This window comes from Carassius carassius, chromosome 30, assembly GCF_963082965.1.
Source record: "Carassius carassius chromosome 30, fCarCar2.1, whole genome shotgun sequence".
NCBI classification, from domain to species: Eukaryota; Metazoa; Chordata; class Actinopteri; order Cypriniformes; family Cyprinidae; genus Carassius; species Carassius carassius.
In genome coordinates, this window is record NC_081784.1 from 2,796,521 (window position 1) to 2,821,345 (window position 24,825).

The 24,825-nt window shown below is 34.7% G+C and overlaps 3 protein-coding genes across 3 annotated transcripts; 1 reads left to right on the forward strand and 2 right to left on the reverse strand.

Annotated features, from left to right (window-relative positions):
• The first annotated feature begins 4,808 nt into the window (after positions 1-4,808).
• vip (vasoactive intestinal peptide) lies at positions 4,809-7,165 on the forward strand. Its single transcript, XM_059518247.1, has 6 exons — positions 4,809-4,969; positions 5,458-5,562; positions 6,117-6,221; positions 6,390-6,521; positions 6,677-6,785; positions 6,884-7,165. Coding segments are annotated over exons 1-6 (462 nt in total). The 5' UTR covers positions 4,809-4,967; the 3' UTR covers positions 6,893-7,165.
• Positions 7,166-16,309: 9,144 nt separating this feature from the next.
• LOC132110409 (F-box only protein 5-like) lies at positions 16,310-18,509 on the reverse strand. The gene is made up of 4 exons (XM_059516979.1): positions 17,872-18,509; positions 17,696-17,786; positions 17,018-17,194; positions 16,310-16,919 (listed from the first exon to the last, which is right to left on the reverse strand). Exons 1-4 carry the CDS (start codon positions 18,450-18,452, stop codon positions 16,668-16,670), a joined length of 1,101 nt encoding a protein of 366 aa, XP_059372962.1. The 5' UTR covers positions 18,453-18,509; the 3' UTR covers positions 16,310-16,667.
• Positions 18,510-20,498: 1,989 nt separating this feature from the next.
• On the reverse strand, positions 20,499-24,524 carry mtrf1l (mitochondrial translational release factor 1-like). The gene is made up of 7 exons (XM_059518248.1): positions 23,942-24,524; positions 23,785-23,864; positions 22,778-22,961; positions 22,477-22,640; positions 22,210-22,327; positions 21,489-21,625; positions 20,499-20,744 (listed from the first exon to the last, which is right to left on the reverse strand). Exons 1-7 carry the CDS (start codon positions 24,360-24,362, stop codon positions 20,535-20,537), a joined length of 1,314 nt encoding a protein of 437 aa, XP_059374231.1. The 5' UTR covers positions 24,363-24,524; the 3' UTR covers positions 20,499-20,534.
• Positions 24,525-24,825: the final 301 nt, after the last annotated feature.

Sequence of the window (24,825 nt, forward strand, 5' to 3'; positions counted from 1 at the left end):
GTATTAAAATTAATTAAAGCTTTTTTATAGCTCTATGAAAAATCTTAGATTAAATATCTATGAAAAGGTGTTTTATTGTACTAAAAATTCCTGCTTTTTTCCTGTAGATATGATACGGTTATGGAGCTGATGAGACGAGAGATGTGCGGATCCATATGCAGTCAGAGATGTGGTCATAAAACAGGCATGGGTAAGACAACGGCAAACAGGTATATTGAGGGCAAGACAAAAGAGTAATCCAAAACGGGTGTGGTGGATCAGCGGCTAACAATATCTAGGGGGGCTTGACAAGAGGGGTAATCCAACAACATGAGTAATAGTCCAGGCAAGATGCAAAGATAGTCAGAACGACAAGACGAAAGGATAATCCAAAATACACAAGAAAAAATCTGAACACAGGATAGCAGGCAAAGCAACTAGGAGCTAAGAACTAAAAATGTCTCCTTAAAGTAGCTATCACTATGAGAGTGATAAACACTTTACAGTACTCTGCAGTTTGCGAAGGATCTGAGTGGGTGTAATGTAGTGTATGTGTGATTGACTTTAGGTGAATGTGTGATTGGTTACAGCTGTGTGCAATCAGTGCAATCGATGATGGGAATTGTAGTCCAGGGTGAGTGTGAAAGTCTATGTAGTGAGCGGGTGACCTCTGGAGTGAACGGAAGTTCATAGACCGGATTTGTGACAGATATTTATTTTGCACTAATATATTTAAAAGATTTAATTTGTTATATATTTCAAATATTTATTTGTTTATAATCTTTAAGACATTTTGAAGCCCCCTTTGAAGTTTACTTAGGTCCCTTAGTACTTTTCTTTGTGATTGCCTGCATAAAAAAACTATTTCATGTGTAAACACTGGACTTTGATTTAATTTAATTGCATTTTAATTGCACTTCTCATGTTAATATCTCTTATTTATCTTCTATGTTGTTGTATTCTTCATTTGTAAGTTGATTCAGATAATAGTGTATGCAAAACGAATGAAAGTAATTTAGTCCTATACACTCCACAAATCTGCTTTATAACTTTATTCAAATATACATTTTATTTAACTATACCATGCACCTAATAATAATGACAAAAGATCTGTTGACAGAATAGCAAATAAATATTTTATTGTAGCTATGATTTTGAATACCATCCATGTTTATACTCTAAATACTGGTAATTTCTTAATTATGAACAAAATAATTCCATATCAGTGGTATAAACTTTATAGTCAAGGCAAGTTTATTTATATAGCATATTTTATACACAATGGTAATTCAAAGTGCTTTACATAAAATAAAATAAAATAATCATTAATAAAATCACAAAAATAAAACAAGGAATTTAAAAACTTTGAAAACTATTTAAAAATTTATTTAAAATGAATTTAAGAGTTAAAAATATACATAAAATAAAGTGCAATCATTTCAGGTTGCATAAAATACAGTGCAAACAGTTCAGACATTGCACAGTGCTCATTCAATAAATCCACAGCTAAACAGATGAGTTTTGAGTCTAGATTTGATTGTGACTAATGTTTTAGCGCATCTGATCTGTTCTGGAAGCTGATTCCAACTGCGGGCGGCATAATAACTAAACAGAGATTCCCCTTGTTTTGTGTGAAACCTTGGTATTTCCAACTGACTCGATCCTAATGATCTGAATGCTCTGTTAGGTTTATATTCAGTCAGCATATCTGCAATGTATTTAGCAACAACCACACTAAAACCTGAAGCCACTGATTATTAATAACACTTTCTATTTGATCTCTTAAGGATGCAGGTCACAAAATTAGTTGAATTCTCTAAATGAAAGTGATTGTTAACATCTGAAGTGGATCAAAAAGGTTCATCAAAGTTGTCCTAAGACAAGAATGGGTATTGTTTTGGTTTTAGGACAACTTTGATGAAAGGTTTTGACCCACTTCAAATGTTGACTACTGTATATGACTGGAAAATCAATTTTAGAAAAATTGCTTTGCATTTGATGCAAGCATGATATTGTATCATGCATGCTGTATATAAGTTATTCATATTTGTATTTGTATATTTGTTGTGCAATCAATAGAGGAACACATACTGTTTGAGTGAAACCACTATATGGAGTTTCTGAGGTGGTAGTGAATTTCAGGCATTTTATTTCCCATAAACTGACACAATAGCGATGGATGTGCTGAGACCTATATGAATTCAATAGAGTCAGAATAGGAGTTGCATGCTTCCTCTGTAGACTCAGGGACAGGGACAGGGATTCTTAATGTGCGCTAGATAGTGTGCGGCTGGATGAATGTGTCTCCAGTGTTGTCATCTCACTCGATTATTTTTCAATAAAAGTCCTCCCTCTCACACATATGGCAAGCGTCACCTCAGAACTGATTTTCAGTCCTTCAGATTGTTTCTGTATATGACTAAACCCAAGTCATTCCACTGCATGCCCTGCTGAACTTTAGCTGATTTAGCTTGATTGGCAATATCGAATGAAGAATTACACAATACGACAGAGTTGTGTGGAGAAAATATTTCACCATCGAATGCTGTCATATATATATATATATCTGAGTCATATGCAATACACAGGCAACCGGTAAGGAACAGTGTGATGTTCATATGTGTGAGAAGATGTCCAGAAAACAGTTTGACATTTTTGTCAGTGTTTGCAAACCATTAGTCATAAGAAAACCCAAAGGCTTGAAATATTCCATGACAGTTAACATTTTTGTCTGTGAATGTTTATGTGTTCAGTCTTTTACACTTCATATAGATAGATAGATAGATAGATAGATAGATAGATAGATAGATAGATAGATAGATAGATAGATAGATAGATAGATAGATAGATAGATAGATAGATAGATAGATAGATAGATAGATAGATAGATAGATAGATAGATAGATAGATAGATAGATAGATAGATAATATCATAATGTAATTGGCCATGTGGAACGGTGGTCTCGGGGGCATGACGCTGTTGTCCTTAGCTTTCATTACAGATCTAATGATGCTCTGATAACATTATTGAAGCTAATGTCCTCTGTGTCATCTGCCATGTACAGATGTATTCACTGCATTAATCTGGACACACTTAAGGATTTATCTAACTGATCTGTCACTGGGTTTTGGTCCACCGTATAAATTGTGTTCCTGTAGCTCAAGTGGTAGAGCATTGCGTTAGCAAGCGCAAAGTTGGGGGTTCGAATCCGGGGGAACACATGTTAGGAAAAAATTGTTAGCCTGAATGCAATGTAAGTCACTTTGGATAAAAGCGTCTGCTTCCTCTATGAATGTCATACAAATGACAATTATGCTAAATATTACAAACCTAACATTAACATATTGATTTAATTAAAATTTTTCATGCATTTTTAGTGTGTTAGGCATCCCCAAAGACATATTATTATTTTTTTTTTTGTCCATGTGTCTTTTTAACACTTTATAGACAGGTCCATTGAGAGAGCAGAGAGGAAACAATAAGCAAAGGAAGAAAAGGGATCAGGAAATCACATGACCCTTGAACTTGCATGTTAATGGTGCTTGCACTGTCAAGCATCACTATTCCTATTGATGATTTTTGATTTAAATAACCTCCTAACACTATATATTAATCTTCTCCGTCTAATTCATCCAGCCACAGAAAGTCTCGCACTTAGATTCTGTCTTGATGCATCAGATGTAAGGCTGGGAATACAGAATAAAGACTGAAATTCCATTTGTAAACTTGATTTATAGGCATCGCATCTGCAGTCTACATTCCTCATTAATCACCTTGTCCTCAAGGAGACCCTAGAAAACAGCAATCCAGATCAAATAAAGCTGTTAAGGACAGAGGACAGAGGTCACTGTTACCGCAGTTAAATGTGAAACCCAGAGGGCTCACCATGCCATACCTTTGTTCAAACAATGAGGACAGTCCTAATGCAAGGCCAATAGCAAGCTAACATAATATTACTGATTATGAGAATAAATGACGACAGTCCAAACTAAAATGAGTGTTCAGGACGACTGTCTCTAGGGTCTTGGTGGACACTTATGCATGTAAACATTTCCTGTTTTTATGCTTTAAAAGAGTCTGGTTTATGTCACTAGCAGCAGTCAACAACTGACCATGTTTGTTCATTATTTTGGCAGTGATGTATTTAATGAAGAGAGTGATCCAGTTAGCAAAAAGGACTGAATCGGGGTTAAGATGCGGGTAAGCCACAGCAACCCATAGAGGAGTCATTACTGATATTTTTTAAATATACTATCTATCTGTCTGTCTGTCTGTCTGTCTATCTATCTACCATCTGTCTCATTTTTTTCTTTTAATTTGTGATGAATATTTTAATAATCTAGATTTGTTTTTTGTTTGTTTTTTCTGTAAAGAACTTCTTTATGGAATGGAAAGGTTCCACGGATGTCAAAGCTCCTTCATGGAACCTATAGAAATGTGCCCTGAAAGATTTTGTAGAATATATATTTTATAATATCCCCATTAAGATTTTTTTTAAGATCAGTTCCAAATATTACATGAAAAAATTATGTGCACGTCTTTTTCAATTTTCGTTATGTTTTTTTTTTGACTTGGGAAGTCATGCAAGGGTTTATTGCATTGTCTCAGCTCTATCTCTTCTTTGACCAAAAAGTGCATCCATGCGAACAAATATCCAAAGAATGAATCACCAGGAATAATACAAAACATTCTGAGCAATCACAAACTTAATTTCACCAGTGTGTTTGTGTGTGTGTGCCTGTCGACCAATGACGAACACATCAATCCCAGTGGGACTCTATGTGACGTATTAACGCAAATCAAATCTGATTGTCTTCCTGTCTGATGGAAAGTATTCAGACATATAAAACGAGGCGAGGGGTGAGACTATTTAAAGAGACACAAGACCGCGCAAAGGAACTTAAAAACCCCACCTGGTCACTTTGGGAGGTTTTACTGGAGGTATTTCAGGACCCCGATCAGCGCGCGGATCACATCTCTATAGCACATGTAAGTTTCTTTGATTGCATTTACTTAGTTAAACATTTACCATAGTCGCTTTTTACTTACGTGCATGTTGCATTCATTTAGACTGGTTTTATTTTACATTCACAACATTTATAAACATAAATTGCACGGCATTTACATTAATTAGTTCACAATGAAACAGTATGTCATTTATTATTATTATTATTATAGTATTATAATAAAACACCGCAGCCTTGTAACGAAACAGGACAAGACTTCGCTGAACGAAACTAATTTTAAAATGGTTTTAAGCAAAGCATAACCACTTTTAATTAATAAAACAGAAAGGTCTCCCATAAAAAAACTCTTTATAATATAGGCTATTCAAACACCGAAAACAGATTGCATATTTTGACTTGATTTTTCAAATCCATTCAAATGGCTTTAATATTGCATTCAAGATTTAAAATTCAATTATGTTTGTCGTTTTATTTAGTGTGAAATAACAGAATGTTTTCATGTATGCACAGGTGTAAAGCAATGCTCGTGAGGAACGGCTCTCAGCTTTTGCTCTTCATAACTCTCTCCAGTGTTTTATATGCCCGGACCTTAAGTTTACCCTTCGCCTCCATGAGGTAAGAGTTCTATCTTCTTAAACCACATGAATAAAACTTAATTCCTAACTCTTTTGTGATGCTTTAAAGCATTTTCTATATCGGAACATGCGCGCGCGTTGCTCGCTCCATCAGATCGGGGCGCGCGCAGGTAAGCCAACACGACAAAAGCACAAAGAAACTAATTAGATAATTATGTAAATTATAATTTTGCCATGCTGTATGATCCTACCAAATCCATATAGGCTATACATAGTTTCTATTTTAAATGTAATTTATAGTTGCACAGTGTAGTCTTAAGTTGATTTAACTACCTCCAAATCCTTAATGGATGGTTTGCTCTTAAAGAAACACGCGAAATTAGTTTGCAATAAACATTTAGCTTAACTATGTTTTGTGTGTGTGTGTGTGTGTGTGTGTGAAGGAGATTGTAGACACTGCAAAAAAAAAAAAAACTTTAAAGCCTTTATATAATTAAACCAAGCTGAGTTATAACAAATCTGATGAACTATAAGAGCAACTGTGTAATTCACACTGGATTCTGGAGAGTCACTTGGTTCTGTGTCTTTGTGCAGAGATACAAGACACGCAGACGGGCTCTTCACAAGCGGATACAGTAAACTTCTAGGACAGATATCTGCCAGGCGGTACCTGGAGTCATTGATCGGAAAGCGGGTCAGGTACAGAAATCTTATTTTTAAGGCCATTTCCATAACATAATTCATAGCCCTGCTGAAACCAGCTTAAAGAAATCCTTCTAAACCATTAAACCAGACCAGAACAGCTTTGTAAATGCGTGAATGTAAACTGTAAATTCATGAAGGACATATTTCTTTATATGATTTTAGTGATGATTTGATGGAAGACCAGGCACCGATGAAGCGTCATTCAGACGCAATATTCACAGACAACTACAGCCGCTTTCGCAAGCAGATGGCGGTGAAGAAATATCTCAACTCCATTCTCACAGGAAAAAGAAGGTATTAAACACCAGCATGTTATTGCTTTCGTGGGTTTTACCAAGCCTTTCAATCCAAGATGCTGCTAGTATAATGAAATACTCTGAACCCAAGAACATTTTCTATGATGTTAAGCAATAAAAAGGCTATTTTACTAGTGTTTTTCCTCTTTTCAGTCAAGAAGACCCACCCAGCCTGCAGGAGGAATCGACTGGAGGAGAGACCACGTATCGGGAGAGCTACGATGACGTCACTGTAGACCGACTTCTCAATCATATACCATTGGTACGTTAGATGGAGACATGCATATGACTTTGTATTAATAAAAGTGCTTGCAAACTGGTAAATAAAGTTCATTTAAATACTGATCTTTTCTCTTCTAGCCTCTCTGAGGTTGGTTTGAAGACAAGAAAACAACTCTTCGAGACCATCATAGGTTTTCCATTTACACAGTCTAGTATAGGACATCAACATAATACTAAAAGAACGTGTTGAAACCGAAAAATGTGGTTACCTATGACGTAAATGTTTGCACTGTACATAGAAAATAAACTTTGATGAGAGATGTTAGCTTGAAGATGTACATAGTGTGCTTTGGCCTTGGAAACCAAATTGCTTTGACATGTTTCCTGTAAATTGTAGAACAATAAATGCATTGAAACAAACCCCGGACTGGTACAATAAGAGAAGCGCATATTCGGACCTGAAGACTGCTGATTGGATCTCGAGTGATCAAGTAACACATGAAGTCGACGTGCATTTTGTAAATGAATTATTTGATGAACGTATTTCTGTTTCTTCTGTCTGAATTCTAACTCTAGAGGGATCGTTTGGGTCCGGGGGGGTTGGGACATTGGAAATCTTTATTTTTGCCATTCAAAGTATAATAAAATTCATGAAATGCTTGACTGCGCTCAACTTCAATGTTGCGAAACAAACTTTAGCCACGAATTGCAGTTGATTTATGGTCAGGTTCTACCTGTTTTCTTTTGTTTCATAGTAACGGCCGTTTAGAATAATGGGCCATATTTTGAGTAATGTTCAGGCAGTTTCAATTATATTTCTGTGTCTTGAAAATACACATAAATTGGACTATGCAGGTGCAGAGAAAGACACAAATAAAACATTCAAGATTGTATAGCAAACATTTTTTACAAAAAGATGGTAAATTTATGGAACAGACAGTCGGTTTAATGATGTACAAGTGTCAAGGGATGATGATATGTAGGCGTATACAGAAGGGTTTGTCTGCTCTCCAATGAGATGACTCCACCAAATCAAACAGCATAAGGTGTGCGATTGAAAACACATCACTCACTCATGTAATTCCTCGTTTCGTGAGTGTTAGGCCCTTTTTTTTGAGAACTTCTGAAGGAAACGGTCATTATTATTAGCTGGCCTGTGACTCAGCATATCTACAATGTGTTGAAGGCAGCTCTGGAAATTTTGAATCATAAATGTCAGAGGATATGGAATGCCAGAAAAGACGTTATATAAGACGAGATGCACTATGATGGGACTCTAGTTGCCAAAATTAGGCTTGTCTGTCAAATTACATTTATAGTGAGTCGTCCTTTGGCCTGGAAAATTGTTTAGTTTGCACCATTTAAACTATAATTGATATAAATATCTAAAAAGAGACATCTGAGCGGTCAAGGCACAAAAATAAGTATGGCCATTTTGTGCTGATCAGTCAGCTGTGTTGTGACTAAATATGACATTTGTATATAATATGCACAATTAACTGCAAGCTGTTTTATTAAGGTGGCATTATGGAAAAAAAACGATGATGAACGACGATAAATGATGTAAAGCATAGTTTTAAATGAAAAATGTATAAACAAAATTAAAATACAATTTTTTATTTTTGTAAAAAAAAAAAAGATTTATTATAGGGCTGCACAATTGTGACAAAATCATAGTTGTCGATTATTCCCTTGAAATTGTAATTGCGATTATTAATTACAATTATCATAATTTACATTGTATGATGTTTACACCATTGTTTGATGCAACTGCATGGCGTATTTGTATATGAAAATAAATAAGCTGAAAACACTCTAACTGAAAAACTTTTAGTGCTTTTCTATAGTATTAAGCATGAACGTGTACCAACCAGAACAAATAAATAAGTTTATATATATATATATATATATATATATATATATATATATATATATATATATATATATATATATATTATTTAGGTAAATAATTTTTTGATAATGCTGTAAATCATATTTTTAAATTAAAAATATGACGACAACAACAACGAAATATTTTAGTTAAAGTTCAGGTTAGTGCAAACCTTTGATTCTTAATAGGATGTTTGAAGCTTAACAGTAAAGAATATAGGTTATGGTCAGTGAGTGCCTGCTCTTTGATTGCTTTGGCAGGTTGTTAGTGCTCTAGTGCTCTACGAGGTAACTGAAGAGGCTGTTGTGTGCTCTTCTGTGGCTGTGTTTCTTCTAATGCAATCATTTTAGCTCATCGTTTGTAATCCTTGTGGCACATCCCATCTTCCTGGAAAAGCTAGAAATCAAGCTCAATGGAACAATAACAAAGAATCGGAGAAAAAAAATGATTAAATACTTTGAAATCACTCACAAAAATCACTCATGCACCTAATGTTGTATTTGCATAATGTTCAATATATAATATATGTTAGTGCAAATGAGCTAATGAGTGTTCATTTATCCTCGTTTAATGGCTCATAGTGATATAGGAGAATATGAAGCACATATTCAAGGAGGAAAAAACACGTCGGATTTATTCAGAGGCCCAAACAGAGCACAAATATGCAACTTGGTGCATATTAAGATGAAGATGAAATTCTGAGCTTGTAATGTAAATCAATGCGAATTTAAGACAGTATTGCAGATATATACAGAAAATGAAATAAGTATCAGTTGCCATTCTGTGTCTCCCATGTCTTAAATGCTTACTTTTATGATTAAAGCTCTGCAGTTACAAAACATATAATGCAATGAAATACAATGATAACTGAGAGATGAACAAGTAAACATTTCTCAAAAGCCTGATGATCAATGGCTACTCACATTTGAACATGGACATGAACATGAAGTTGATTTTGGTCCAGTAAGAGTTCATCTTTAAATATTACTAACAAAATAAAAGTTATTCTTCCGTTTACTTTATAAAATTGAGTAAAGATTTCACAGCAAAAACACACATGAACAACAAGCTGAAGGTGGACTTTTGGACAGGTCTTATGCTTGCTAAAAAAAGACTAAACTATAAATCAGATGACAGAAGGCATGTAGTAGATTGTATGCAACAGGTTTTCAGCAAAGTTTTAATCATGCTGGAAATATAGAGGCTTTAGAAATTCATGTATCAAATGTGACCCAGGAGCACAAAAGCGGTCTGAAGTCTCTGGGGTATATTTGTAGCAATAGCCAAAAAAACAGTCAAAATTATCAATTTTCCTTTATGCCAAAAATCATTAGGATATTAAGTAAAGATCATGTTCCATGAAGATATTTTGTAAATTTCCTACTGTAAAATATCTAAAAATAACTTAATTTTTGATTAGCAATATGCATTTATAAGAATTCATTTGGACAACTTTAAAGGTGATTTTCTCAGTATTTACATTTTTTTGCTTCCTCAGATTCCAGATTTTCAAATCATTGTATCTCGGCCAAATATTGTTCTATCATAACATAACCATACATCAATGGAAAGCTTATATGATACAGGGATAACACTACTAAATACTATGTTCAGACGTATTGACAAAATACTAATTTCTTGGTCTTATCTCGATCTGATCAACAGGTATGATGTAAAGACTGGTGACCGTGCTTAATCTTTGGCTATTGAATTGTTGTGGTGCTAATCAGATGCTATGTGATTTGTCCAGGGCCGTGTGGAGAGGAGCAGCTCATTAGCTCTCATTACTGGATGGCTAAATGGACCTGCTGACCACAGCAGGTAAAAATAGATGGATAGACTCTACACTGACCAGCTCTACTCTGATAATGGGTGCATTACCACTTAAAGTGATTCAGCGTAGAAATGGCTGGCCAGGAACTACTTGCTACGAGCATTAGTGAGCGTGTGTGTTTGTGCATTGCACTCTTTCTGTACACATTTGTAGTCAGTTTTGGTACTCTGAGAATTCAGAAAATATCATGGTAGTACTAAAGGATAATTTCCAATTAATAAATAAGCAAATAGATGACATTTTGTTGATAGCATTTTTTTATATACAAACTCCAAGGTTCAATCATGGTACATATCCATTGTCATGTTTACCAAGGCTGTATTTATTTGATCGAAAACCTTTGAAAATTTTTGAAATATTATTACAGTTAAAAATTGCTGTTTGCTTTTTGAATATATTTTAAAATGTCATTTATTCCTGTGATGCAATGCTACATCTTCAGAATCATTACTCCAGTCTTCAGTGTCACATGTTCGTTCAGAAATCATGAAAATATGCTGATTAGTTGCTCAAGAAACATTTTTATTAATAATTTTGAAAACAATTGTGCTTCTTCATATTTTTGTGGAAGCTGTGACACTTTTTTTCAGGATAGTTTGATGAATAGAGAAAAAGTTCGAAAGAACAGCATTTATTTGAATCTTTTGTTACATAAATGTGTGAACTGTAACTTTTGATCAGTTCAATGCATCCCTCTTTGATGAAAAAAAGTATGAATTTATAATAAAAATGTAAATAAATAATATATTAAACTAACCTAATTTTTAAGGTTTGAATAGAGCATGATTTGTGTTTCTCCATTTAGATGAGAGCAGTTCCTTAGAAAAAAAAATGCACAAAAACAAATCTTAACAGAATTATCCAGCCACGCAAGACCGCCAGTATATTAATCCCTACATGTTCTGTATCATTTATGCTTATACATGGGGGAGGAAAGGAACTGCAGAGATGAAATGCACGCTAGTGGATCACAACAATGAAGGACAAACAACATTTGATATGGAAATGACTCATAATAACCCACTTCTACATCTGTCCTGGACGCTTCTAACGTGTTCCTGTTGAATCTCTGGTGAACGTGACTGCGTGTGAGCAGCAGAGCGGATCGGCTGTCTTGGGGCCGGTGGCGGTGCTGGTTGAAGACCATCACAGTGACAGGAGTCGACCTTTTGACCCCTGATGTACGGTCATGTGACTGATACCAGTCATTCATAATAAACATCACACATGCCCCTCATTTCACAGGAAATGGCTTGAATGGGACATGTGTCTTTTTAAGAAAGCTGAAGGGCTGAAGAGAGATCTTAAAGTGGTATACACTGTAAAAACATGCAAGTGTTACCCTAAAGAGCTCTTTCTACCCAATTTAACCCATAAAAACAACTTTGTGTTGGTATAAATTAATATATTTAGGTTGATTCAGTGATGTTAAATAAAATAGTGTAGATTTTTTTTCAGTCAGAAATTAATTTTACAATTAATTACAAACAAGCAAGTAACACATTTAATTAAACGTGACATTTTGAAGTGGACAGAATAATAGTACTTCCTTTTAAAACATACTGCAAAAATCTTTGTTTTATTAAAAAAAGTAAATTAAATAAAAATAAATAAATAAATCTGTCATTACAGTGCATTAACATAACTGTAGAGTCAGAACTACTGATTTATTTACAAATATTAATAAGTAAAATAAGAACTGACCAAGTAATATACACTCCAAGAATATTTAGGCCTAAATCTGAGATTTATGTCTGAATTGCATTTAAAATTTCCATACCTTTGCAGTTTTAACATTTTAAATTCAGCATATTTTTCAATTATGCATAAATGAAATTCATAATTCAAATGTTATAGATACACAGTAGCCAGGTTTATATATTTATCATCAATAAATCTAATTTGTTTCAGTCTCATACATATAGTTTCTATGAATATTAAATTGTTTTTATTAAATACTGAATATTGCTTATTTTTCATAATAAGTGATATTTGACCATTTTCATATTTTTACCAGAAACAAATTTAATTGTTTTCACAATCAACAGATTTATGCTGATTCTAAGCAATTTGAACAAATGCATTTTTTAAATATTATTTAAATAAAACCAAATAGATGCAAATTGTTAATAATAAACTATGCCATGGTTTTTCTGGGTACAGAAATCTTACCCGTTTCATTTATGAATGACTGACAAATATGCATCACGTAAGTTTATTTTAAAATGGTGTAATCCAAATGAATGAAAATGTATAGGCAAATCAGATGCATAAATCTAATATTTCTAATAGATTTTCTAATCTTTTTTATTTATTTTTATCTCATTTTTGAGTGTGGTAAATTAGACTATACAGTACAATTTTTATGGTTACAAAACATGAATAAATCCAATCACAAGCATGCGTTTATCAGCATTTAGTGAGTCAGAACTCTCCGTTTTATAAGACCGATTTCATAATAATGCATTCTTTAGTGCCAATAACCTAGTTCACATATTTTCAGTGAACCCACATGCCCTTAACTCAAATTTAAACCCAGATGTGACTCAAATAATGTTCAAATATCACCCACACGCACACTCAGAGCAGTTTGCATCTAGTCTGAAAGGTTAATCACAGCTGATAGCGTCCAACAGAAATATTAGATTAGTATTCCCAAGCAGAATGACTCATAATAAGTGATATGTTTTGTGTGTGTGTGTGTGTGTGCATGTGTGTTTCAGTGTAAACACCTGTTTTGCTCTCTGTGTCCTCGGCTGATTTGGAGCTTCATTTGTACAGACCGTGGTTTAATAAATCAAAATGGAAATACAATATTATACGGGCGCAGAGCTTTTCGCGTCCAAGAAAGGTCAGCTCCGAGATTAATTATACTGTGAGGAAGACCTTAATGATGGAATATTTCTCAACGACACAAACCTGCTTTTATGATCCCAATCCTAATTCACTCCACTCCAAATCTGTCCTTTTACAATTGCACAAGCAGTCTTATATTTTTGTCTTTTTACATGTAGCAACTACAACCCCAATGGTGACATATTAATTTGGAAATAAAGGAATAAAAGTTATGAGGAATCCTGAAGTGACATTTACAGTAATCGTGCGCCCAAACATGAAATTTTACTCACCCTCAGGCTATCCAAGATGTAGATGAGTTTGTTTCTTCATCAGAACAGATTTGGAGAAATGTATCACTTGCTCACCAATGGATCCTCTGCAGTGAATGGGTGCCGTCAGAATGAGAGTCCAAACAGCTGATAAAAACATCACAATAATCCAAACCACTCCAACCCATCAGTTAATGACTTGTGAAGTGAAAAGCTGCAAGTTAGAAACAAATCCATTGTTACGATTCATTAATCTGTAATCTATAATAACGCTTCCTCTCATGAAAAAGTCTTTCATCTGTTCTCCTCTCGCATTAAAAGCCATCCACATATTTGTTTAGAGCTGTTTTGACTGTCTTCATTTGTAAACACTGATCTGTGCATTTTCTCTCCTGATTCAGTCGAGACGACTTTTTCACTGGATAAAGCAATAATATGCACAGTGGACTCAAATTTCAGCCAGAATCTTAATGATGGATTTGTTTCTTACAAACACGCAACTTTTCACTTCTAAAGATGTTGAAATATGTGGGTGGATTTTGATGTGAGATGACAAAAGGGGATGTACAGTACATTTTCACTGGGGGAAGCGTTATTATTATGGATTATATTTTAGCAGGAAGCAACGGTTTGAAGTTTTAAAACTTAATGATGGATTTGTGGATTGGACTCTCATTCTGACGGCACCCATTCACTGCAGAGGATCCATTGGTGAGCAAGTGATGTAATGCAACAAATTCATCTACATCTTGGATGGCCTGGGGGCGAGTACGTTTTCAGCAGATCTTTACTTTTGGGTGATCTATTTCTTTTAAGAGCCATATTCAGCCTTTGCTCCGGAGGGGAGTTATGGGAAATGACCGCTTGTCTCTGGGACAGTCACAGCATCATCAACTACACACTTATATTTCAGCTTTAGAATGAAAAGACAAACAGGTCCTGTCTTGTCCGGTTCTTTATCAAAATTTACATTTGCATTTATTCATTTAGCAGATGTTTTTATCCACAGTGACATTCAAATGAGGGAAAACAAGTCATTTATCATAAAGGAGCCGAAAATCTTAACAATGGCGCCATAGTGGATTTCAAGATTAATCACAGAAGAAAGGAAAGGATATTTTGCCTTTATTTATGGTTATGAACTGGTTGAATGCACAGAAAGGATTGATAAAACAAGCCTGTTTTAAATGCATGCTCAAAAACTTGAATGCCTCTCTTTTGCATTTGTTGGCTTCTGTGCGTCTTTAAAAAGTTGTTAAATTTAACCCAGTGTCCTGTAAATTTTTTAATTTTCACACTAACAAAAAGTACCATGATTTTTGACATGGTATGGTATACTGTGTATCAAAGTACCATAGTACCATCTGACTCCATCACTGTACCATAGTTTTATTTTAGTATTGAGATACTGTTGTAGCTTTTTTAATATTTAGAAATTATTGATATTTTTTTATATTTTCCATTTTCAATTTAATTTTAGCTAACACTTGTGTATTTTTATTAGTTTTTTTATATCTTATAATATTCATATATATTCATTATTTTCATTTTATTATTTTAAAACTTCAAGTTAAACTAAATTTAAATGAGAAATGTTTTCTTGACAATAGCTGAAATAAGTTAATGAAATAAAATGTAATTTTTTTATTACAATAAGTTTTTTTTCAGTTTAAACATTTATGTGACATTTTTATTTAAATATTAAGTACTAAAATCTAAATCGAATTTTAATGAAATTATTTAAAGTTTATTTCAGGTTTCATGGATTTAGTATTAATTAACTATAATAACCCTCACCATTGCAGTTTGTGCAAAGGCATGCTTATGATTTTCATGAGCAAACAAATGTCTATTAAACATCCAAGTTTTTATTTCAGTCATGTAGAAGGAAATCCAAAAATCAATTATACTTTTTATTCTAGGTTAAATTGTATTTTTGCTTCAAGCACACGGTTTAATCCATACTTATCATCTTTCAATCAAACATTGACATGGTTTTTACTTGCCAACAATTTGGTTTATGTTCTCTCGTGGCACAATATTCAAATTTCACAGCATTCAATAATATTTTATATAGATGTTATGGTTTAAAAGTGTTAAATGGATGATGATATTAAACTGATATATAGCTCATTCCTACTTCGGGAAAGTTGGATTATTGCATTTCAGACCATAATCATTGTAATTCACATGACCAGAATCATCAGGGGAAAGTCTTGTTTTGGTTCTCTGAAAATAAACATGGTTACGAGCCCAGGCATAATGGAAATGAGAAAATTGGGCATATTATGTAAATGTTGTGCAATAAATGAGATATTTTCTCTGGGGAGACACTAACTGAGATTCCAGCAAGTAGTTAATTGTGTTTAGCTCGGTTTTCTATCGCTGAATCACACTGGACAGTGAATGATTGTTAAACAAAGCCTCAGTGTCTGTAGTTGTGTGGAAACCTCCTCTCTGAAAAAAAAAACAGAATTGGCTTAAAATGGATCTTTCACTGAATAAAACACTTGAGTGTTTTATGTGAGTTTTATGTTTAATGTGAGTGAATGGGGTGTAAATAGAAAAGCTCTCTGGTGCCATCTAGCCAAAAACTAGCATGAAAACCATGCCTGGTCTCCATTTTGGGTCTTCAGACCACAAAACTTAACTAGCACAACCTACCAGCTGACCACCTGCAAACAAACCCATTAGGACAAACCTGACCAGATCATAGAAGCGAAGAAGCGAAGTTTAAAAATATACAAAGGCTTTATTCAACCATTTAAATATGTACAATTTCTGTGATAAAACAGATTGGAATTGATCATTTCATCAATAAAACATTTACAATTTTTTATAAAATCTTATAAAACATAATTTACAACATTGAGAAGGCTGTTTAACCTCCTTGTTGAAGTCTCTTTTTTTTTTTTGGCATTGAGGATGATTGTTGTATTTTCACTTTGTGCAGTGACCACAAACATGGCCAAATTCACTTCACATTTGGGAAGACGATAAAACGCTTATTTTTTTAAAAGTCCTTCAAAACAGTTAAGATACTAAAAGGTAGCTTTTTAAAAGTTCTTGTAACATTTTCCCGTCTGGTGCTCAGAGGCGACGGACGCTCCTTTTGCTTCGAGCCGAGCCGGCGATGAGTGTTTTTTGTGAAGCGGATCTGGTCTGAACAGAATTGCGGCACGAGGCAGAGCCGTGGAACGCTGACTGACACAATGTGCAGAAGTCAAATGCACAGCTGATGCGTGTGCATACGGCCCGCTGCATGGCTTCGTCGAACCGTGCTGCAGAGCCGCAGATGATACACGAGCGCAGAGATTCATGCTGTTTGAGCGATCGGGCAACCTAGAAGAAAAAATACAATTATAAACAGCTGCCAACCACATGCATCTAAAGTCATGCATGCATCAGTAAATAGATAATTTGGTGGGGGGGTTTTTTACCTCATGGAACTGTTGGAAGCGACTTGACTTGGATGCATTTTGTGCTCCACCCGTCTGGCACTGCAGCTTCCTAACGGCCTTGTGAACGGGTGTAGAGGCGACGGTCTGCATGCTTGAGAACACCACCCTGCTCAAGATGAAGTCTCGTGATAATGAGCCCATGGGGTGACCAGAGTCCTGAAAGCAAAAAAGTCAAACACTCTTAGAACCTGAATATAAAATCAAGCATTCATGAAGGTTTCCATTATTTTGAACTACACACAATCACACTTTCTACCAGTGTTTGGGTACATTTAAGACCAAGATTCTCTACATGGCTAGGAAGCACACAATGAGTTGCATCAGCAACTCTTCAAAGTTTGAAAATGCTTTCAGATCTTTATTAGTGTAGTGCAACAGAGGTAAAATTTGGGAAAACTCGCTCCCTCTCACGTCATTCCAAACCTGTATGACTTTCTTCTGTGGAACATAGAAGATGAGATTTCATCAGTTTGTGACCACATGTTTCACATTCCATTGTATTTTTTGTGAACTGAACCTGGTTAAAAACTGGTTCCGCAGAAGAACGTTCTATGGCTTTGGAATGACATGGTGAACAAATGTACTAGCACTTTAAATTTTAATTAGAACGCCACATGGATGAACTGGTACAATTGTGTCGTTCTGTAAGTCTCTTACCCTTAATGTTCTTTCTGCATCTCTGCAGCGCCGCAGGGCCATCTTATCTTCACAAATGATTTTCCGCCACGTCCGGCTTACTTTTTTACAGCTGCAAAAGACCCCAAACAGTCAGTCATTCTGTTTCACATCAGTGGAAGATCCAGTTCAAGAAATACAACTAAACAGGAAATTACCTCACTAAGTCACAATCTCCCAACAGGCCCAGTATCCTGGAAAGGATATGCCTCATGTCTTTCCTCAGCAGGCCGCAAAGGATGTCCACAAACGGGCGTCCCATCTTCCCACCGATCACATTATGTAGCCCATGATTCTCAGCAACCTTATCAACGACAGTCCAGTCGTAACTTTTGCTCCTTTTAAAGCTTTTAGCCAGCTCTCTGCACACCTCCTCCTGAAACTTCAACACGGGCAGACATGGCGCAGAACGACCCTCCACATTCAACAACTGAGAGGACACACGTGCCTCTTCATTCCTCTCCAGTGAGTCCACAGCATCCAAGTCCCCGTTATCCACTTGGCTGTTTTGGAGGGAAAGATAGCCGCTGTCTTCGGTCAGACCACCACTGCTGAGAATCACCTCGTCGTCTGATGCCACGTCTAGAGAATGCCGGTTGTTTTCTTTATTGTGGGGGCCTTTGCTCGAGGGTGATTTCCGTGGAGAAACCATGTGGCCCTTCACCTCACCTAGGTCTGTTTCAGCTTTCTCCATCTGGCATAAAACTGCTGAATCATCACTGTAGCTGGAACACTTCATATTGAGACTGATCCAGCAAACTAGAGGAAAGCAGCAAACAAGACATGTTAATTCACACAACCTTTAGTAACATGAGTATTTCCTATAAATTCACATAGGCCAGACTATGTACCAGCATTAAATGAGTATATACTGGAATTGCATTCAATTGTTGACTCTCTTGATGTTGTACATGTATAATACAACAAAGAATTACATAATACATCAACACATACACACAAAATCCAAGTTAATCCATCCACTGATTTAGATTTAAATAAATGAACATTAGCCAGACTTCAAGTTATTACAGCTTTGGGTATTAAGACACACTGATCATACATGTCAGAATACATACTTGTTTATGCATAATACACAATGTGTTTAAACGTTATACAGGTAATGCATTTATTTTTTTATGTGATTGATATGTGTTTTTAAATTTGGCGCGCCTAAATGCGTGCATTCCTGACGTGGCACATGATACACCACATGTTAGCTTAAAAATAAAACTTCAAATCTATGTGCTTAGACGAAAATTGCTCATTTGGTGTCTTGCGATGCTTTCTAGAGTATAAATATTTACAAAAATGCAATATTAAACCTTAATCTGAGACTATCACATAGAGGGAAACGCGAACAAGGCCGGGCATCTAGCATTTACTGATTTAAAATCCTCTCCAAAAGTTTCCGAATTTACGAAAATAACACTAAAGCTGTTGTCTCTTACCTTTAAAAAAGAAAAGCACTTTTATATATTCCTCATATGTTCTTAGAACCGTGTCCTGGTCGCTATTTCAGTGGCAGTGCAAACATCTAAGCGGAACACAATAGTCAGTGGTCTCGGGCAAAAAGCGCCACTTGCAAATTCATTTGAAATTTCGCGACAAAACCTTTTAGCCAATCAGTGCGCAGCGGAAAACCTTTAAACGACCCGCAGCCAATGAAAGCGCTGGGCGGACTACTCAAATGATGTCATGACGCACGTTCAACGGAGCCGTGCATGAAGAGCGCCACCCAATGAAATGCACGCTTCGGAAAAAAAGCGCATTTTTGAAAAAAGTCAATAAAGATGGTATTTAAAAGTGATTTGTTGTTGGCTTAAACACATACCATATACATTATATACATACCAGGATTTTAAAAAGCTTTAAATATTTAAATATGAGTATGTGATTTCCATATCTGAAAAAGTAGGCTAATATATGTAAATTGTTATACTCAGCGTAAATATTGATAATAACTTACTAAATTGTTACTACTTGTTGTACGGCTTTCATTTAATAATTAAATAATCATAATTTATTATATACTATATTATTATAATTTAATGTTAAATATGATTATTATTAATTATATTAATTGCTTATAACAATGCAATAATTTACAGAGAGAGAGCATACAATATTAATATTGTATGTATAATATTAAATGATAATTTAAAATCTGTGATTTAAAATACTGGAAATATTTGGGAATCCTGAGTATGTGATTCCCAAGTCTGAAAAAGTAAAAAAAAAAAGTTTATGTATGTTATACTCAGCTTAAATAATAATACACATACACTTATTTATCCAACACACATACTTAGCGTACAGTTAAAACTTTTCCACATAATATACATGTACATACATAAATGCTCATTTTAATATACCTGCCATACATTGTCAATTTGTATATTGTCAATCCTTACCCACCTATTTGTATTTTTTTGTATTTTTATTCCTTATTGTGTTTTTTGTTCTGTCGCTGTTATGTTGCACTGCGGAGCTCTGTCACGAAAACAAATTCCTCGTATGTGTGAACATACCTGGCAATAAAGCTCATTCTGATTCTGATTCTGATATTTTATAAGCTAGAAACTGCTCTTTGTGTTAAAATGCCAATGATTTTTAAAAATCTCAAACAGCTGGAAAAGTCAAACTGGCTGAAAAGAAAACGAACACCCCACCAAAAGCATTTCACACTGCTGTGTTAAAGTTCAAGAGAAAACAAAGAGTGAGAATCTCTATGCTCTTCCTCTCAGACTAGACGGCTGTGCATATAATTCAATCTGACACCCATAAACCAAACGTTTACGCATTTCTTTATTGTCGCAGATAACTATTGATTCTGATCACTGTCTTGGAGAATGTCCATCAGAGATTCCTGTTCAGAAAACTGTTGCAGGAACACAATTATCTCCTCCAGCAGTTCCTCTCCTTGTAAAAATCCATGCACGTCGTGAACGGTTTTTCCGATCCTGTGATCGGTGATGCGGTCCTGAGAGAAGTTATAAGTCCTGATTTTCTCTGATCTGCCTTTGCTGCCAATCTGTTACAAGAGAAGTAAATGCAATTTATTAATTTATAATTTAATAATTAATAAAGTTAAAGTCAATGTGAATTGCAACCCATTTTACTAAATGCAACACACGTTAAACAGGATATTTAAAGAAACTAAATGATTGGCAGGACTTTACTGGATCATGAAGTTATTTCAGAGGAACAGCAAGAATATATTTTAATAAAAGACTATATGTAACCCCCGGAGCACAAAAGAGGTCTTAAGTCTATGGGGTGTAATTGTAGCAATAGCCAAAAAAACACTGTATGGGTCAAAATGATTGATTTTTCTTTTATGCCAAAAATCATTAGGATATTAAGTAAAGATCATATTCCATGAAGCTATTTTGTGCATTTCCTACTGTAAATATATCAAAATGTAATTTTTGATTAGTAATATCCATAACTAAGAATTCATTTGGACAACTTTAAAGATGATTTTCTCAATATTTAAAATTTTTTTGCACCCTCAGATTCAAGATTTTCAAATAGCTGTATTTCGGCCAATTATTGTCTGATCCTAATAAACCAGATGGAAAGCTTATTTATTCAGCTTTAGGATAATCTATAAATCTCAATTTCGAGAAATTTACCCATATGACCCATATGTTTCGTGTTCCAGGGTCACATAATTTATTGAATAAGTTGCACTGATAAGTCATTTGCAGGAAAGTTACTTCAGAAAGTAAATAGGTTTAATGCTTAACTAATAAAGACTAATGAATGAATAGACCTGTAGTTTTCGAGCCATGTATCTCTTACTGGTCTCCTCCTCCAGCCGGGCGCTGTAGAGTTTGGCCCGCAGTAAGGTCATGGCTGTCTCCTTGTTCTTGATCTGAGAGCGTTCCTGCTGACACTCAGCCACTGTCCCTGAAGTTACAACAAAACATAGACAAGTCTCACTCCCAGAGTCCTGCAGGACCTGCAGGATCTATCTATCTATCTATCTATCTATCTATCTATCTATCTATCTATCTATCTATGCACACATTACAGGTCAACAGTTTGGAATTTTTTAGATTTTTTATGTTTTTAAGAAATCTTATATACCCATCGGTATAAAAAAAAAAAAACGGTTTTCTGTTTGAATATTTTTCAGTGATGCAAAGCTGAGTTTTCAGCATCAGTTTCCAACATTGAAAATAATGAGAATCATTATTAGTAATATATACTATATTATAATGATTTCTTAAGATCATGTGACACTGAAGACAGGAAGAATGATGCTGAAAATACAGCTTGCATCTCAGGAATAAATTACATTTTACAATATATTCAAATAGGAAACAGTTATTTTATATTATAATAATATTTCACAATATTACTGTTTGTGTTGTATGTATTGATCAGATAAATGCAAATATATTTAAATAGATAGATAGAACAGAACAGTATTTGGCATAAAATAATTATTAATACTATGACATTTCCATAAAATAAGTCCTAAATGCGACCTGTGGGCAGATGGACGATCCTCACGGCGCTGTCGGTGGTGTTGACATGTTGTCCTCCTGCACCACTGGCTCTCTTTGTCTCGATCCTCAGCTCTTTAGGATTGACGGTAAATGAGATCTGTGTGGATTAAGAGAACATGCAGTAAGATCTAGAACCACACACACCTGAATACTGACTTTCTAGCGGAATCCTGAATCTGTTTTTAATTATAACACCTAATCTATCATCCATTTCTGAATATCAATAAGAGCTGAGGATTTCTGTACCTCAGTGGGCTGGGGAAGTATGGCCACCGTCATGGTGCTGGTGTGTATGCGACCTTTACTCTCTGTTTTCGGGACCCTCTGGACACGATGGACTCCAGCTTCAAACTTTAACTTTTTATAGCTGAGTGGACCACTGATACTGGCGGCTGCACGTCTGATGCCTCCTAAACAACCACATACACCACTGGAAATGAGGATTCAGGGCATATGACCACAACAGATGCAAGCACCGACTTAAATCCACCCAAGCACTTATTATTATTATTATTATTAAGCTTTTATAGAGGATAAATCTGTCAACCTAGCTCACTGGACATGACCTCCAGGATGTGGAAGCCCCAGCCGTGGAAAGCTGCAAAGTTATGATACATATCAAAGATCTCTGCGGTAAAGAGCATGGCCTCTTGACCTCCGACCCCAGCGGTGACCTCTAGGACCAGGTCACTCATGTCTGATTCCTCTTCTGGGATCAGAAGAGATAAAATCTGAAAAACAGCACATAGACTCAGTTTGCATTACGTTTAAACTTACTACATAATAGTACTATTTTTTTTATATTTTTACTTGGATTGACTAACTAAATTGTTACTATTATTGTATTGCCTTTAATAGCTCTTTAAGCATTATTTATATATTGATATTATATCAATTATATCAATAATATTACAATAATATTAATATTATTATTGCTACAATAATATATATATATATATATATATATAGCATACAATATTAATATTATATAATATTAAATGTTATTCTCAATTTATTTTTATATGTTTCTAGTTCATTTACATTTACTTGATATTTATGCTACTATACAAACATGTTAACAGCAGATTTCAATGTGCATATTATATATGTATGGTAATATTAAATATCAACAACAATAATATTAATTTCAATTATATTATTAATATTTAATATTATATTGGTTTCATATATTATTTTAGTTCATGCTCATTTACTTTACAATGATAATGTATAATAACATACAAATAATGAAATATTATAATATACATATAAAATTATGATCCTAAAACAGGCTTCATTTCCATTTAAAAAAAATTAAAAAAAAAAAAAAAAAATATATATATATATATATATATATATATATATATATATATATATATATATATATATAATTCTGGAATTTAAAATGTGACGTGGATATGTGAGATTCAAACCATAAAGTCTGTAAAGTGTATATGTGTTATTCATCTCATCCCAGGTCTGTATGTGAGTCAATACAGGTAATTTATTTAATAAAGGTGACTGGAATGTTAACGAGAGCCTGTCACACCTCACCTTTTGTCTGAGATCTTGAATGGCTGCTAGACAGGCTTCCTTCTCCAACTCTGCAAGCTCACGTAATTCTGGTTCATTATCTGAAAAGAGATAGAGATGCAAATGAGAGCCACCCTACAAAGCTTTTCACTTCCAGCACGCCTTTCCAGAGAAATACCTTTCAACAAGTCCAGCGTGTCCTCCAGCTCCTTCTGTTTCTCCTCTAATTCTCTGATTTTTTGGACTACAGGTCCTAACACAGAGAGGCTGGTCCTTTTCATTTTCACATCCTCTTCATCCAGTGTTTGGCTCTCAGTATTGAGGGACTGCAGGCATGTGTTATACTCCACTTCCTTTTTCTTTAGATAGTCATGTAAAGACTTCTTGTTGAAGATCTCTTCCACAGACAGTATCTTAGAGACCATCACAGACTGGGATGTATGAAAGGCTCGTGGAGCGCGTGCTTTTGTGCTGTTAACAGTCCTGTGAATGGCTGGACATCTGCATACTGATCCTCTCGTGATTGACCTGAACAGTGTCACATTCAGCAGCCGCCTGCCTGCATATGAAAGACTCTTACTAAAGCCAACGACGGCCATCGCGACTCAAGTGCTGTATTTAAAGTGAGCACTTGAAGGTAAATAAAAGCATTTACCATAAAAACGGGCTTCCAACCATTGCAACTTTATTGCAGCCTACAGTTGACACCTACGAACCACAACATTCACATGTTCTGCGGATGCCTTTTCCGGGTGAAATTGTTTTTCAAAATAAAAGTCAATAAAGTTACAAGCCTAAGAAGCTCTGACATTTATTGATTAAAAAGCGTTTACATTGCCTAAAAAAAATTTTCAAATAATTTTGAAAATTCATCAAGGTCAATATGGAAAACATATGTGTATGTGTTTTGTGGACTCCCGGAGTAAATGTATAAATAAAATATAAAACAATTAATTAATTTTTTTTTTTTTTATAAAATATAACATTTTTTTATGTATTTATATTTTGTTTAATTAAACGCTTTTTATATGAACATTATAAATATATATTTACTTAATAAAG